The sequence below is a fragment of the Canis aureus genome, chromosome 13 (assembly GCF_053574225.1).
Source record: "Canis aureus isolate CA01 chromosome 13, VMU_Caureus_v.1.0, whole genome shotgun sequence".
Classification (NCBI taxonomy): Eukaryota; Metazoa; Chordata; class Mammalia; order Carnivora; family Canidae; genus Canis; species Canis aureus.
Genome location: NC_135623.1, coordinates 18,545,812 through 18,562,371, shown reverse-complemented (window position 1 = coordinate 18,562,371; position 16,560 = coordinate 18,545,812). Strand labels below are relative to the sequence as shown.

General features: G+C 40.0%; 1 protein-coding gene, 1 long non-coding RNA gene and 1 pseudogene across 12 annotated transcripts in view; 1 reads left to right on the top strand and 2 right to left on the bottom strand.

Moving 5' to 3' along the window:
* The window catches only part of LOC144281984 (BEN domain-containing protein 5), a 1,369,676-nt gene that overhangs the window by 468,968 nt on the left and 884,148 nt on the right, over nt 1-16,560 (bottom strand). For all 11 annotated transcript variants that reach the window (XM_077845011.1, XM_077845003.1, XM_077845014.1 and 8 more), the window contains one exon: nt 13,086-13,302. In XM_077845011.1, coding sequence (XP_077701137.1) covers nt 13,086-13,302 — 217 coding nt within the window. The remainder of the gene's footprint in view (nt 1-13,085; nt 13,303-16,560) is intronic.
* Nucleotides 866-6,752, top strand: LOC144281986 (uncharacterized). The gene is made up of 3 exons (XR_013350358.1): nt 866-1,724; nt 3,661-3,789; nt 5,057-6,752. It is a non-coding gene; the product is annotated as an uncharacterized LOC144281986 (long non-coding RNA).
* On the bottom strand, nt 2,055-3,965 carry LOC144281985 (mitochondrial carrier homolog 2 pseudogene; annotated as a pseudogene).

Below are 16,560 nucleotides of genomic sequence, written 5' to 3'. Positions count from 1 at the left end.
ATCCAAATATTTACAGCCAATGCAGGAGGCACTTTCACATCTGTTATCTAATATCTGCTAGAAATGTCTTGTCATGACAATGACCTAAAGCTAAATTATAGTGCCTAGTTTGCTGATGAAGTTTAAAGTGGTTATTTGACATGTCAAGATATAAGTGGCAGAACCAAAATTAAAATCCCAATATGGCTCTAGCTCTGATGATCTTCCTACTTAAATTCTGACTGAATAGGGGGTTTCTCTGGATATCTTTTGAAGGGAGGGGGCACTAATTTATGAAGAAAGAGAGGTTAAGTAATTGGCCTAAGGTTACACAGTTAATGAGTAGCAGAGTCAGGGTTCTAAGCCACACAGCTCACACTCCTGACTTAGGCATCTAATTTTATTCTCACTGCCTTGTAGTTACTTAGCTAATGTTTGCAGAAAGAATAGACAAATAAGCAAACTTTGCAGACATATCTGGGAGTGAGACACAGTGGGCTGCAGTGGACAATTGAGGTATCAGCTGCTGAGCTTCCAGCTGGACTCATATAACATAGTCTCTCAAACTAGTCTGGGGAGTAGCGCATCAGGGAAGAACTTCAGGAGTGAGTAATGTTCAAATTGGATCCTGAAAGCAGAATAGAAAGTAGCCAGGCAAAGGGCCATGGAAAAAGAACATTCCAGGTATGTAGGCCAGTGTGTATACAAGCTAGAGAGAAAATCCATGGCTGACAGAAAGAACTTCAGGGAGGCCAGTGTGGGTAGAGCAGAGAGAGCAAAATGACAGGGTTATGAGACAGGCTGAAGAAGTAGGCAGAGGCCAGATTACGCAGGATCTTACAGACCAAGCTAAGAATTTGTTATTTTATCTTAAACCACTGAGAGACAAGGTGTTCAATGGGTCATTTTCAGGGATACTGAAATTATTCAATATGGTGGCAGCTGGGTAGAAAAGACAATAATGGACCAAAGCTCCCCATGATTGAGGGAACTGTCCAAGAAGTAGGCAGATGAGAGTAATAAGGAATGGCAGAGGGTTATGTAGGTTGATGGCATAAGGCTCAAAACATGTCTTTGTTATAAAAGGGAGAGGAATGAATGGCCTAAAAATAGCAGTCTGCTAGCACAAACGATGCCATCTGCCTAGCTAGCTAGGTAGTACTCGGTGAAAAGTCTACTGTGTCTTGGTCAGGTAGGTCCCAGAGGATCAGTGAAGCAGTGAGGGGAGCACAAATTTAGAAGGAAGGCTGGGACTTTCTGCTACCACTATAATGCTGACGTAGCTAGATGAGCAGAATAGAGAGAGAGCCTAGAGGCCTGTTCTACCTCACATCCTGTACCTGTTGGCTAAAGAAGCTGTTGTAATTCCCTGAGAGATGCTGATGGTTTGAGCTAGGGCACTGCCAACAGAGATAAGGAAGGAATAGATTCTAAGGATACTGAGTTATAGCCTTGATCATATTTGGTAACAGACAGTATGCAAGAAGTGAATAGAAAGGAGTTAAGTAGGACAGGTTTCTGGCATGGGAAATGGAGTGATGGTGATACATTCACTGACAGGAAACCTGGGTCTGGAGCAGACGTGTGGCAATCTGGGTCAGTCTCTGCAGCATGAGTAAATCAGACATGGGCCTCCTTATTCCAGCAGTGAAGAACCCAGGGTCACGATTCCCAGCATCTCCTCTCCAGGCCCTTGCTCACCCAGTGCTGAGGTTTGGAATGGATGAGCTACCTGCAGCAGTCGGGTAAGTTGGAAAGTCCCTCACCAGATGCTGGGAGGATATATCTGCCTCCAATTAATTGAGACTCTTTTTGGCGGGAATAGCAAAAACTATGCCAAGAGAGTGGTGACTTGTGAAGTGGCCTGCTGGAAGGGAGCCAAAACTACTAAGCTTGTTTAATTTAGAGTGTCTGATCAGGACAAGGTTTGGTACAGATGGGGGTCCACAGAACTCTCCTGAGAGGTGGATTAGGGAATGATAATTGAGATTACTAACTTCCAACAATTATTCAATTTAAAAACCAGCCAAAAAGATGTAATTATTTTTCATACATTTGTTTGGTCATATTGCCAGCTGCACTTCCATGATGTTTCACTTCAAAGGGGAAGAAGGAACAAAGGGGAAGGAACAGAAAAAAACAGAAAAAAAATGGAAGAGAGCTACTTTATTTTGAAGTTACCATGCTGATAAGAATGGTGCTGGCCCTTTCTAGTTTCTTTTTTTGTGTTACTGTCTTCTGTCCCCTGACTTTCCTATCCACAGGGCCATCAGTTTCCTCTAGCTACTTTCTGAGATCCTAGCTTTTCTTCACAAGTCCTATATGGATTGTTGTAGAAGCTGCCAGGATTCATATCTTAAATTTTTCCAATCTCCTTATACTTGCCCACTTTGCTCCTAAACCTAAATTGAATTTAATTGAATTGTGTTGAAGGCAGGTAAAATCTTGTTCACTTAGGTAACTTACGCTATTGGAGTTAGAAGCATAATCAAACTCAGAGACTGATATAGAATTTATTTTTAAAAATGCCAATTTAGGCATTCCAGAGAAGTCTCTGATAATATGCACGGATCTCTGATCTCAGGGGTCTCATCCTGTTAAACACTTACATACTTGACTTAAATTAATACTTAAAAACTACATACTTTAAAAAATCTAAGTGAAGACACTAATGGTACAGGTAAGAGAATCCAAGAATCAAAATGGTCACAGCAAGCTATAATGAAGGGTGAAAACCAATGGTAGGACAAGTATAAGGGGTCACAATTATATTTCTAAAATCTATAGGCTAATGCAGTATTCTGGATTGGATCCTGGGACAGAAAAAGAACATCGGTGAAAAACCAGATGAAATCTGAATATAGTTTTGTTGTTTAGTTAATGGTAATGTATCAATGTTAATTTATTTGTTTTGACAAATGCTCCATGGTTTTAACATTAGAGGAAACTAGGTGAAGTATTATCTTTTCATTTTTCCCCATTTTCTCAAGATTAAATGATTATTTTAAAAGTGTGCCACACTATATAGAAATCAACATTCTTTCCTATAATTCTATGCATCTGGGGCCACAATATCATTGTCCCTGTCCCACATCTTTAAATTAACATTCTCAGGTCACAACAATAAGTCTACTCAAAGGGGACTATGCGGAAAAACTATTTCCTCAGCTCATATTTCTCTCTTGTTGTAGCATGCACCAGCAATCTATCTAGGAAGTACATATTGAGGAATAAGGAGGGGATCCACCAGCAAGCTCACAGTTGTTGACAGCCATAAGATTAGAGATAAGCACAAACAGGTAGGTCAACATACTGGCAAAAAATTCTGTGACAGCTTGGGAATAACTTTCATACATGGTGGAAACCCATTGTCCAGTGCATAGGTACTGTCAAGGTAGGCTGGTGAGTTTCAGAGCTATAATGAAACGATGTCCCCTTAGAGGTGAAAAATAAGAGCCACAAAATATCCTAGGATGCCTTCTTCCCAATACGTGGTCGCCATAGAGTTACAAAGTCCACAGTACTTGGATTCTCTGCTTATGAATGGTACCACAGATCTCAGAGTGATCACCTGGGAGGGTTGTGTGATGAAGGTTGCAGCAGAACAAGTCATCATCTCTCAAGTTGTCTCCTTGATAACTTGGTTGAAGGAAGATGTGACTTCTTTCTGTACATTCCCAGGTCCTATCTCTTCAACCTTTTCACACTCCTGGTAAAGCTGTCAAACTTTAACCTGGACCACAGTTCCAAGGACTCCTGAACACCGTCTTGGAGCTAAGTCTATGAATGCTTTGCATCAACGCTCATAAGGTACTAAACATAACAAAACAGATGAGGAAGCTAACATACTTGTTGCCCCCAAATATCTTGTCTTATTGTTAGAGGAAAAGCTCATATTACACCTGGATGAGCAATTTCATGTACATAAGTTGCTAGGACACAATGGTGACACCAGAACCCAGGAGTACCTGACTGGCCATGTCCATCATGATGGCACCAGGAGATGGTCTACCTTTAAAAAAAATAAATAAATCTAAAATTATTCTAAAATAAAAGTTTTATTTAAAAAATACCAGAGGAATTAAAATAGCCTTATTTAATGAACAACAACAACAAAAATCAACTACAGGGAGACTTCACTGCTAAAAGAAGCTAATGTAAACTCTTGTAACATTTCTAGAGATTTAGTATTCAGAGCAAGTTAGGCAATAGTCTTATTCTGCTGCAGGAAGCTTATATTGCCTATAAAATTTTATATTCAGTTCTGATATTTTAAAAGTATTTTATTTATTTGAGAGAGAGAGAGAGAGAGAGAGAGAACACACGCAGGGGGAGTGGCAGGCAGAGGGAGAAGGAGAAGCAGGCTCCCCACAGAGCAAGGAGCCCAATGCAGGGCTCAATCCTAGGACTCCAGGATCATGACCTGAGCTGAAGGCAGATGCTTAAAAGACTGAGCCACACAAGTGCCCCAGTTCTGATATTTTATAAAGGAAATTAACTTAGATTATGTCCAGAGAACAACAAAGAAGGCACAAAGTTCAGAAATGATAGGATTTGCAGAAATATAGAGTTATAGGGACAGAGGAAGAAGGAAAGGACTAGCCTGGAGAAGACTCGTGAGGGGTGTGTGGTGACCGGCTTGCTATCTTCGCAGACCTCTCCAGGAGCTAAAGAGCAAGTACACGAGAAGCAGACTCAGAGGGTGGAGTTAGAATCAAGGAGAAAGTTTACAGGGAGGTGGCTCTTTCTGGGAATGGCAGAGATTTTTTCTCTGAAATGGGGCTCAGGCTCCTCAAGAAATGTGTGAGCAGAGGCTGAAAAGTCATAGTTCTGGAATGTTAAGAGAAGACATTGGTCTATACAATTTGGGTCCTTGCCCATAGAAGATTCCTAATATATTTGCTAAACTTGAATGTGACCCTTATAGTCTTTGCCAACTCTAGAGATTATGTGAGGTGTTAAGATCAGAGAGACCAGCTTTTCTAGGCATTTCTATGGCATTCTCCTTTTTTATACGTGGTGTCTTGTGGTAATTTTCCCTCAGGTACTTTTGGTTAACAAATATCTCTGTCCATAGGTGGGAAAGCCACCTGGAAGGACAGGCAGGAGTTAACATGACTTCTAGATCACTGTCACCAGCAAATGCAGCCTGGGGATAGAAGAGTTACGTGCCGCACTGATCATGATCTTTCCTGCCTGGTTCCTCACTGCCCACAGGATAAAGTCCAAGTTCTGGAGGTTGGCATTCAAGGCACTCCTGGGCCAGCCTCCTTCTACCTCTCCTTCTTTCCCCATCACTACTCCTTCTGTTCTTCTTCTTAGGCTGATCTCATGCTCTCATCGTCTGGAACTGCACACAACTGTCAGGACTCATCATGTGTTTCAGCCTCTGTATCAGTATTTTGATTCTCAATTTGAGATATCTTCTTCCCTAAGGCTTTGTTTCCTCCGTTGTGCCCCTTCTCTGCCCACTACCTCTATGATATCAAGTCTCTTACCATTATTGCCATTATTAGTTTTTACATCTGTGTTGCCTATTACATTGAATGTTATTCAGGGATAAGGTCTGTTTTGTTCCATCTGTCTGCTGCCAGCACCCCATATAGAGCCTGCCAGGCAGAAAGTACTCATCAGATATTGGTAGTACTGTAGAATGACTTTGCAAGAATTTAGTAAATGAATATACAGGTGAATAGAATATTTCCTATCCAGGACTGGTTTAGAGTCCATTTTTTAAGAGTCTACAAAGGCTTGGCTTCAAGTTCCAACTGCATGGTATAGACAAATTACTTGATCTCACTACATGCCAGTTTTTAAAAATGCAAATGGAAGAAGATAATCCTGATATATTTCAGAGCTTAAATTCTTCTAAGTGAATCCTTCACTCCAAAACTCATCCTTTTTCCTCATTTATCAAATATTGCCTGTCTCTTCCTACTAGAATATAAGTCCATGAAGGCATGGATTTCTGCCTGGTTTTCACTGCTGTATCCCCAGAGCCTAGACCATGCTGGTTCAATGTCAAGCACTCAATAACAGTATGAATCACATAATAGGAGTGTTGTGACGACTGAGTAACATAATGTATATGAAGGTCACAGCACTGAGCCTACCACATGCTAAGCACTCAATAACTACCAATATTATAAAATAAAGAAAAGATAAAGAAGCAACATTACAGCAGGCTGATGTGTGACTCAGAACATACAATTAGGATATCATGAATGTTTGAATCATAATTTATGTTGGAATTGAAAAGGATGCTTGAAATAATCTGGTCTGACTTTCTGAGGCCCAAAAAGGAGAAGTGCTTTTCTCAAAGTCACAGAGCTAGCCAGTGTCAGAACCTAGACAATATTTTCCCCATATTTCTAGTGATTCTCTAAAATATACTATCAGATTATTATTATTGTTTTTTGTGAGATACTTCCTTTCTGAAAGTATCCTTATGTACAGGAATGGCTCTCCATCTAATCCTTTCAACACACACACACACACACACACACACACACAGAGTTAGGTATTCATCTAATTAGTCAGTGGTGTATGAAAATAATACTGTATTTTACTGTGTCTGGCAGTACAGGGTTGTATGATTGAAAAACTAATGTTGCGCAGCCCGGGTGGCTCAGCGGTTTAGCGCCACCTTCGGCCCAGGGCGTGATCCTGGAGACCCGGGATCAAGGCCCACATCAGGCTCTCGGCGTGGAGTCTGCTTCTCTCTCTGCCTGTGTCTCTGCCTCTCTCTCTCTCTGTGTGTGTGTTTCTCATGAATAAATAAATAAATAAATCAATCTTTAAACAAACAAAAAAAAACCTTAATGTTTGTCAATTAAAATCTACTTTGGCTACGTCGGAAGGAGTGTATTGGTACCCTATTTCCAAAAAACAAAACAAAACAAAAGCTGGATAAAACTAACAACCATTTCAGTGTTTTGGAAATTGACCAAAGACAGACAACAATCTCAAAACTGTTGGCATAAAAAACTGCTGAACCTCGGGTAATAAGAATGGGAATCTGTGATGTGCTGTGGTTGCTCCATCTTGCCCCAAGCTTGGTGAGTGCAGGGTTCTGTTAGGGCAGGCCACACTCTAAGGAGGATTGGAAGCTTCTCTGTCATGGTCAAAGGGACTCAGTTTGGAAAAGTGGAAAGTGCTCCCACCAAGCAGTACTGTCTGTGGAAACACTCATCACACAGGTTGGCAAGCAAGGAGGGCCTGCAGTTGCATACCTAGGACAAACATATCCCTGGATGAGTCTAGGTGCAGCCTTAGTAGAGACCTGAGAAGGCTCAAGCCAGTCACACACTCCTCAACTACTTCGAAGCTGCGTAAATGCTCATGATAAACACAACACAGAAGGGAAAGTAAGAGACAGGGCAGACTTAAAAATTGCCCAGACTTTGACTGTGCTCCCCATACCCACATACAGATACACTGACAGAGGATGGAAATATTATGGGCTCAGGGTGGGTGAGCACAAACTCAGCCCAGTAACAGCTGACCACTAACCTACAGAGATACAGGGTTGGCTCCTTGAGAATCCAGGCTTAAAACTAGGAAAGAGAAAAAGAAAAACTGAGCAGAGGCCAAAGAGAAAGAAACCATGGTAATTCACAGATAAAGGTTAGTCTTTTCAACAAGCAGTGCTAGAACAACTGGATATCCATGTGCAAAAAGTATGAGTTAGACCCTTACCTTATGCCATACATACCAAAATAATTCAAAAAATTCAAAAAACTTCAAAATCAATCACAGATTGAGATGTAAGCGAAAAAAAAAATAATAAAACATGGAAAAAACCTTTGTGGTTTTCAGTTGGGCAAAGAGTCTCAGATGAGAATCCAAAGCATGATCCATAAGAGAAAAAATTTGATAATTTAACTTCAAAATTTAAAACTTCTGTTCTTCAAATGACATGGTTAAGAGAATGAAATATAAAGCACAGATTAGAAGAAGATATTTGCAAAGCATGTATCAGACAAAGAACTTGAATTAAAATAAAGAACTCTCAAAACTCATTATAAGGACACAACATAGTGTTTTTAAGTGAGCAAAAGATTTAAAATGACACTTCAGGGATCCCTGGGTGGCGCAGCGGTTTGGCGCCTGCATTTGGCCCAGGGCGTGATCCTGGAGACCCAGGATCGAATCCCATGTCGGGCTCCCGGTGCATGGGGCCTGCTTCTCCCTCTGCCTGTGTCTCTGCCTCTCTCTCTCTCTGTGACTATCATAAATAAAAAAAAAAAAAAAAAAAAAATTAAAATGACACTTCATTTAAGAAGATACATGAATGGCAAATAAGCCCATGATGAGATAATCCACATAATTAGTCATTAGGGCAATAAATTTTTTTGTGTATTTTTTATTGGAGTTTGATTTGCCAACATATAACATCCAGTGCTCATCCCGTCAAGTAGGGCAATACAATTTAAAACCACGATGAGATACCACTATATACCCACTAAAATGGCTACAATAAAAAATATAGATAATTCCAAGTGTTAACAAGAACATGGAGAAACTATAACCCTCCCTCTTACCATTGCTGGAACACTACTAACTTGGAACACAGTGTGACAGCTTTTCTTTTTTTGACTTTGAACATGAACTTTCTTATACGACCCAATGATTCCACTGCTAGATATCTACTCAAAATAAAGTGGATCACATGTCTAATAAAAGGTATGCATATGAATGTTCATAACATTATTATTCATAATAGCCCCAATCTGGAAACAATCCAAATGTCTGCCAACTAAAGAATAAAAAAAAAAAAGTGCTATATATCTTTTCAATAGAATACTATTCAGCACCAAAAATGATCTACTGATACATGGCACAACATGGCTACACCTCAAAAATATAATGCTAAGTGAAAGATGCTGGATGCAAAAGATTTCATTTATATAAAATGTTCAGCAATGGAATTTATAGTGTTAGAAAAGATCAGTAGTTGCTACGGATCAGAATGGAAGTGAGGATTAACAAAGGAACTTTTTGGGATGATGGAAAAAAGTAGATGATGTTCTAAAAGTAGATTGTGATGACAGTGTAAAACTATAAATTTACTAAAAATCATAGAACTGTATCCTTACAATGAGTGAATTGTATGGTATATTAATTATACCTCAATATGGGTATTAAAACAATAAGAAAAAAAAGATCTTTCCCATAATATATTTATCTTAAATGTCAGATTGCAGCATTAATGCATGTTCAAAGGGATTTTGTTTGGGGAAGTTAGAAGGGGCCACCAGTGAACAAGAAAATAAGATTCCACTTTGGATGACATAATTAGTAGCAATAGTAGCTATGGACATGGTGATTAATAGTTCCGGCACTATTCAAAATCTTGCTTTCTGCTCACTTTCCCTAAGATGTGGATGTTGGCATGTTTAGCCTTCCCACTTATAATTATCCTCCCTCCAAATTGGAATAAGGATTAACTAATTATAGTGGTGCGTTCAGACATGAGCCATACCAAACACCCTGGTAATGAAGAATTGTCCTATCTGGAAAAGTATGCCAGAAAGCCTTAAAGTTGCATCTGCTTTGACGTGCAACCCACAGAGTTTCCCTAAACTAGTTTAGCCAGCACAGGTACACTCTGTGCTTCCATTAACTTTACTTTTTTAAGATGCTGCTTTGGATAAGGTAATCCCTTTGCCAAAAACCTACTGAGGCTCTTAGTTATTAGTCTGATATAGAAAGCATCAGTGGTCCATCAAAATGCCAGGATGTAGTGTTAGAAGCCACGGGTTTCAACCTTGTCTCTAATATGAATTAACCATGTTGTTTTAGGTAAGTAACTTATTTTTTTTTAGCCTTAGATTATTTATTCTCCAAACTGGAATAATTTTGCCTACTCTTTTATGTATAAAAGATAATATACATTTAGTACTTGACCCCACATCTGTGTGTTAAATCTGAATAAAGGCTATAGCTATAGTTCCTTTCCCTGCCCCCTCCTCACAATTCCTTAATACGACAATTAAAGCTTTCTAGAGTTAGTCCCTAATATTCCTATTTATCCCCATCTTCTACTGGAAGATTCCCAATACTAAACAATTATCACCATGCAATGACTCTGGCTATATCCTGCCATCTGGGCTGCCTTCTCCCCAACTTTGCATTTAGTATTCCTACTCATCTTTTAAGACTCAGCATAAAGCCTATCTTCTCCCTGATGGTTAGTCTGACCATTACTTTTCCAAATAACTTATGAGATCCTTAATTATATACTTAAAATATTACTTCTGTCTGAATATGTCTTATTTCCTCAGGTATAGAATACATTTCTGCAAGTACACCAAGATTTGTTTTATATCCCACAGTGTTCCTCACAAGGCCTAAAGTAGGACAAGGGTCTCTACTTGTTGTTTTGTTTTGTTTTTTCCTGAGGAGTTTCAAAGAATAATTTGAAAACATTATTCAAGTCCAATTTTTTCATTTTGTAGATGAAAGACTTGTTCCCAGAAAGGGGAAGTAACATTCAAGGTCAGATGAGTAATTTGGTATTAGTGTTGAAAATGGAATTCAGGCTTCCTGTGGCAGAGACTTCAGGCTGTCCTTCAAAACTGTCCTTCAGTTCTCCTACATATCTAGAGGACTACCAGTTTTTAGCTGGAGACATGGTCACACAAAATGAAGACTTCATGTCTCAACCTTACTTTAGAGAAAGGTGGATATGAGTTCTATGAAATGGAATAGAAGAGAAAGTGCTATGTAACTGCATCTTCTCCATTCTTCCCCTACTTTCTTTATCCTGCTTCCTAAAACAAAGATCTGATGGTATAATTCCATCCTGGATCCACAATGAATTCATCCTTTCATTCATTCAACAATTCATTTAATAGCCATTCCGTATGCACCTACATTCTACTTGGCATAAATCTAAGAAGGGGTTGGGGTGGACACAGGAATGAAATGTACAATTCTTGCTCTTAAGATTAAAAGTCACAAGTATTACACGAACTTCTCACTGTCTTAACTCATATCACAATTCATATCTGGCAAACACTCATCTCCTTTCTCTGACAGTCGCATCTCAGATAATCTTACTATTTCCAATAATAAATTGTCGATTAATCTACGTGTGCCTAATATGTTCTATTTGCTTTTCTACATTTCCTCTCTGCCCTTCTCCACCATTTTCTTTGACCAGCGTGGCTTAATCTTTACTTCAATGGGCTCTCTTGTCCTCTAGCTTCTGGTTGGGTTGGTCAGTAGGGACCCCGAGAAGGAAATCAGAGGAGAATAAGAGAATGAGTTCTATGTATTTATTTTTCTCAGTTCCCTCCCTGTGGGGTCATCTCAGGCTAACTTTATGCCTTAAGTGAAGGTCACTGATCCACTCGAGGTGGCCTGCTACACGACTCTCTACTATTGGGTTCTGGTAATCATTCCTTCCCTTTACACCCTTTGGGCTGTTACTAGCCCTGGGGAAATAAACTATACCCTGTGGTTTTCCTACACACTGCCCACACCTTGTAAATAGCCCATTTATTAAGCCTTCCTCAAATTATCCTAATGTGAGGCTGCCATCTGTTTCCTGCTAGCATGCTGACTGATAGACCATGTGTCCCAATTCTCAGTTTGAGATATATAGGCACCAGATACCCATGGCACCCACCAGAAGCACAGTTAGGAAGAGGGTTTAGTGAAGATATTTAGTAAAATCTTATACAGAATCTCAGGCTATAAGAATATCATCATGACCACTAGATTTTGAGAACGGATTGGACTCTCAGGTACCTGAGCCATATACAGACTCTCTCTATTTCTCTCCTTCTTTGTGTATCCTGGATTAGACTCTGTCTTTTAAGCAGTCTAGTCTTGAAAACTTTTATTTAAAGTGGGACTCCCTTCAAGGTGGAACTCACAGTCACTGGGAAGAATCCACTTTTCCACCAACACATCTCAGAACCTCGAGTACATATTATCTGCCAATGCCACCAGTATTCTCACTTAGGATCTTTAGAGTAGTCTATATACTGATTTGAGAGGCACAATCCACAATTTTTGAAGAATAAAACATAAAAACAATTTATCACCTGCTTATTCATTACAAGTAGCTGAAGTATCATTGGCCACAGAGAACAATGATAGGCAGAACAATGCACCCCTTTCCAAAATGTCCAAGTCCTAATCCCAGAAAACTGTGAATCTGTTACTTTACATGACAAAAAGGACTTACCAAAGTGATTAAGTTAAAGTTCTTTAGATGTAGACACTATCCTGGATTATCTGAGTGAGCCCAACATAATTACAAGGATTCTTATAAGTAAAAGAGGGAGGCAAGAAATTCAGTGGTAGAGTGATGCAGCCTGAGAAAGACTTAAGCTATTGCTGGCTTTGAAGGTAGAAGGGAATTACAAACTAAGAAATGCAAACAGCCTCTAGAAGCTGGGAAGAACAGGGAAACAAATTCTCTCCTGGAACCTCCAAAAGGAATGCAGACCTGCTGATATCTTGATTTTAGCCCAGTGAAACCAATTTCAGACTTTCTCTAAACTGTAAGATAATACATTTCGTTTTGTTGTAAGCCAGCAAGTTCAAGACCATTTGTTAAGCCAGCAATAGGAAACTAATATAGAATAATAGAAGACTGAAATCTCCAGACCTAGAGAACTACACCTGGAAAGGAAGAAGGGTTAGGAACTGATGAATGGCAGAGACAGAGCACATGGTGGGCAGCACAACCAAACTGTACACCATCTGCTAATGTGACTGCAGGCAAGCTGAATTCATTAAAAGACAGAGGTTTTGTTTTTTGTTGTTGTTGTTGTTTTTTATCTCAGAGGTTTACACTCATAAAATGCTTTCATGCCTTCAACATGCTTGTGACACCTAGTAGGAGCCTCCTTCTTTTCTCACTGGATTTTCTGTATTTTGTGAGAGAGCACCATCAGCTTCAATTCAGGACAGGCATCTGCCTCATATCTTATTCTGTGACTTCCACAGAGGCAAAGAATGGTACAATGAAATTAATTATTAGAAGTTCCAGAGCATATGCTAAAGCATCAATATCCATTATTTCCATTCTATAAAAACCCATTGCTAAGCTCCTCCCCCAAGGCTGCCTGGTTCTGACTCGGTCTTACCACGCTCTGACCCAGCTGCTCCCGAAAGAAGTAGTCCATGTTTCTCTTTTGCAGGCCGTCAAGGTAATGCTGAAAGCGCGTGTATGTATATGGGTAGCAGTAAGCAAATTGGTAAATATCTTCCTCTCGGTCAAAACAAAATGCAAAGGACATCACATAATTCTTCCTATGGTCTGGGCACCGGTAGTAGTAAACATTTTTAGGTGGCAGCCTTTGCCTGAAGGATACAAACAAAAAAATATGGACATATTAGACAATCATTCAAGTTTCAAAAGGTAATAAGCAGGAAGAGAAAAACTGTAACATCAAGAACTCCTCCTAGTGCCTGGGAATAACAACCACACCATCTATGGTAAAGAAGAGACCAAGAGTTGGCAGTACTTTGTTCAAATTCCAGCCCCATCCTTTACCAGTTGTTTGGACAATGCAAATTTAAAAGATGAACAAGTTTTAGTCATTGTTTACTCTTATTTTGAGCATTTATTTTATGCCTAGGCATTGTGCTAGATTCTTGATGTATAATGGTAAATAAGACTGGCATGTGTTTGTTCTCATGGAGCCTATATTTTGGTGGGGAAGCAGTCAATAAAATATTAAAAATAAATATGCAATATAGTTACAGACTTTAAAAGTGCCTTGAGGGGATCCCTGGGTGGCTCAGCGGTTTGGCGCCTGCCTTTGGCCCAGGACGCGATCCTGGAGTCCCGGGATCGAGTCCCACGTCGGGCTCCCTGTATGGAGCCTGCTTCTCCCTCTGCCTGTGTCTCTGCCTCTCTCTCTCTCTCTCTCTCTCTCTCATAAATAAATAAATAAATCTTAAAAAAAAAAAAAAGTGCCTGAGGGCAACTGAAGACTGATATTTTACTTAAATAAACAGGGGAGGCCTGCTTTTCCTAGGGAAGTGTATTATAAGGCTTGTATTATAAGGCTAATTCAGATCGTTTTAAAATAAGTTAATATGCATTATAAATATTCAAGGAGAGGAAAGAATACTCAACATTCATTTAAATTATTATTATTTTTCTACAGAGCATTTCATGACACTAATTTTCCACAGAAGCACTTTGGGAAATACTACTTCAAATACACTGTGTAGGCAAATTTTGCTAAGTCATCACGCTCATTCTTCAAAAAGGAACTCCTCTGAAAACATATACATGAGAAAAGGCAAAATGTTCCAGTCATAATTCCCAGAACTTCTTTACATTCATCCCCACCATAGGCTCACTGTACCCTCTCATGAATGTATGACATCCAAACCATTCACACTGTTTCCCTGCAGTGAATGCCTCTCATTTCTATGTCTTCAAAATTCTGTTAATCCTACAAAACCCATCGCAAACTGTGCCTTTTCTATGATCAGCCATTGACAATTCCAGGCCTGTTCAGCTCCCACATTTTGCAGTAATTCTTGATTCTTTATTGATGGCTTCCTAAGTCTCATCCACTAGGATCAGTTTGGAAACTCCTTAGAGGCAGGTATGTTTTCTTTTCTTTCTTTTCTTTTTTAAGATTTTATTTATTTATTTATTTATTTATTTATTTATTTATTTATTTGAGACACACACACACAGAGAGAGAGAGAGAGAGAGAGGCACAGACACAGGCAGAGGGAGAAGCAGGCTCCACGCAGGGAGCCCGACGCGGGACTCGATCGATCCCGGGACTCGAGGATCACATCCTGGACTGAAGGCAGCGTTAAACCGCAGAGCCACCCGGGCTGCCCAAGGCAGGTATGTTTTCTTGAGGGTTACTAGCACAGTAGAGGAAGGATGCAAGGCTCACCTGTAGGGGCTTGGCATTCAACTGAGAAGCCAAGAGACACAGGAGCATGTGGAGGACAGTGTGAGGAGGAGGGTGTAAGTGATAAGGCTGAGAAAAAACAAGATTGGTTCCAGGTACAGCAGCCTGAAGAAAATTGCTAAGAACTCCCAGAGCATTATAACATGCAGTTTGCTGCAGAATCTCACTTCTACCCTGGTGTCCTTCTGAGGTTGCCTCAGTAGCCAGAGTGGGAAGTAAGGCTGTGGGCTTCCTGTGGAAGAGCAGAGGTTACAAAACACTAATTCTGTACATACAGTGGCTTGTATTGTTTGCCTGTTGCCCTGGGTCTTATGAATCTCACCCAAACATTAATGAAAAGCATAGAAGGGGGCAGCCCAGGTGGCTCAGTGGTTTAGTGCTGCCTTCAGCCCAGGGCGTGATCCTGGAGACCCGGGATAGAGTACCACGTCAGGCTCCCTGCGTGGAGCCTGCTTCTCCCTCTGCTCATGTCTCTGCCTCTCTCCCTGTCTCTCATGAATAAATAAATAAAACCTTTTTTTTTTTTTTAAAAGAAAAGCATAGAGGGGAAGAAGTTAAGGAAGGAAAAAAGGAAAAGGATTGAGGGAAGAATGAGGGAAAAGAGAAAGGAAGGAATGAACAGAATATGCATAGTATGGGTTGTTTCTCATTCAGTACCTGATTTAATCCTCACAACCATTGGGTCAAGGTGGGTATTATTCCACTTTGCCGATGTGGTCATGGAGGCTTATAAAAGTTAAGGAACTCACCCATGATCTCAATCAGGTAAATGATAGAGCTGAGATTCAAATTTATTTCTGTCTGATTCCATGTGCAGTACCTAGAACACTCCTCCATAATCCTTCTTGATAAATTATGAACTTCTGACATTCCAGATATGAATGTGCACAAAAGCCAGGAGGCAAGAGAGAACAAGTAAAATGTTGGAACTGAAAGGAATTCATCATGGCTGAAGCACAATGAGTGAGAAGGGAAATAATGAGAAATATGTCTTAAGATGAAGGCAGAAGCCAGACTAAATACTTAAACCAGGTTAAAGTATTTAAAAATTATTCTGAAGTCACAGGGTACCTTTCAAGTAAGTGAAAGAAGTTAAGCATCATGAGTGTGCCAGTCCAAGGAATCGATGATAGTGGTCAGAAGGACAGAAGAAGGATAGTAGCTGCACAGGTGAGAAGACAAGACAGATTTGACTGTATTAGAAAAAAAGGGGCTGAAGTGATGGGACATAAAGTCTAATATGGGTGAGAACCTGCAGTGCTGAAGAGGACAGGATGGTATAGAGAAGAGCGTAAGCAACAAAGGAACAAGGCTTTGCACATAAATGCCAGTGGTAGTATCAAAGGCCACCTACTGGATGTGCTTGGGCCACCAAAAGAATCCATTTGCCTCCTACTTCCAAAACCACCACAAATAAATATTCAGGTTAACAACAGTCTTCTTGTAATGTAAATATAACTTTAAGACAAGTCCCTCCTAGGCATTCCTCATTTCTTTTTTTTTTTTTTTTAAGATTTTATTTCTTTATTCATGAGACACAGAGAGACAGAGGGAGGCAGAGACACAGGCAGAGGGAGAAGCAGGCTCCATGCAGGGATCCTGACATGGGACTCGATCCCAGAAGGCAGCGCTAAACCGCTGAGCGACCCGGGCTGCCCGGCATTCCTCATTT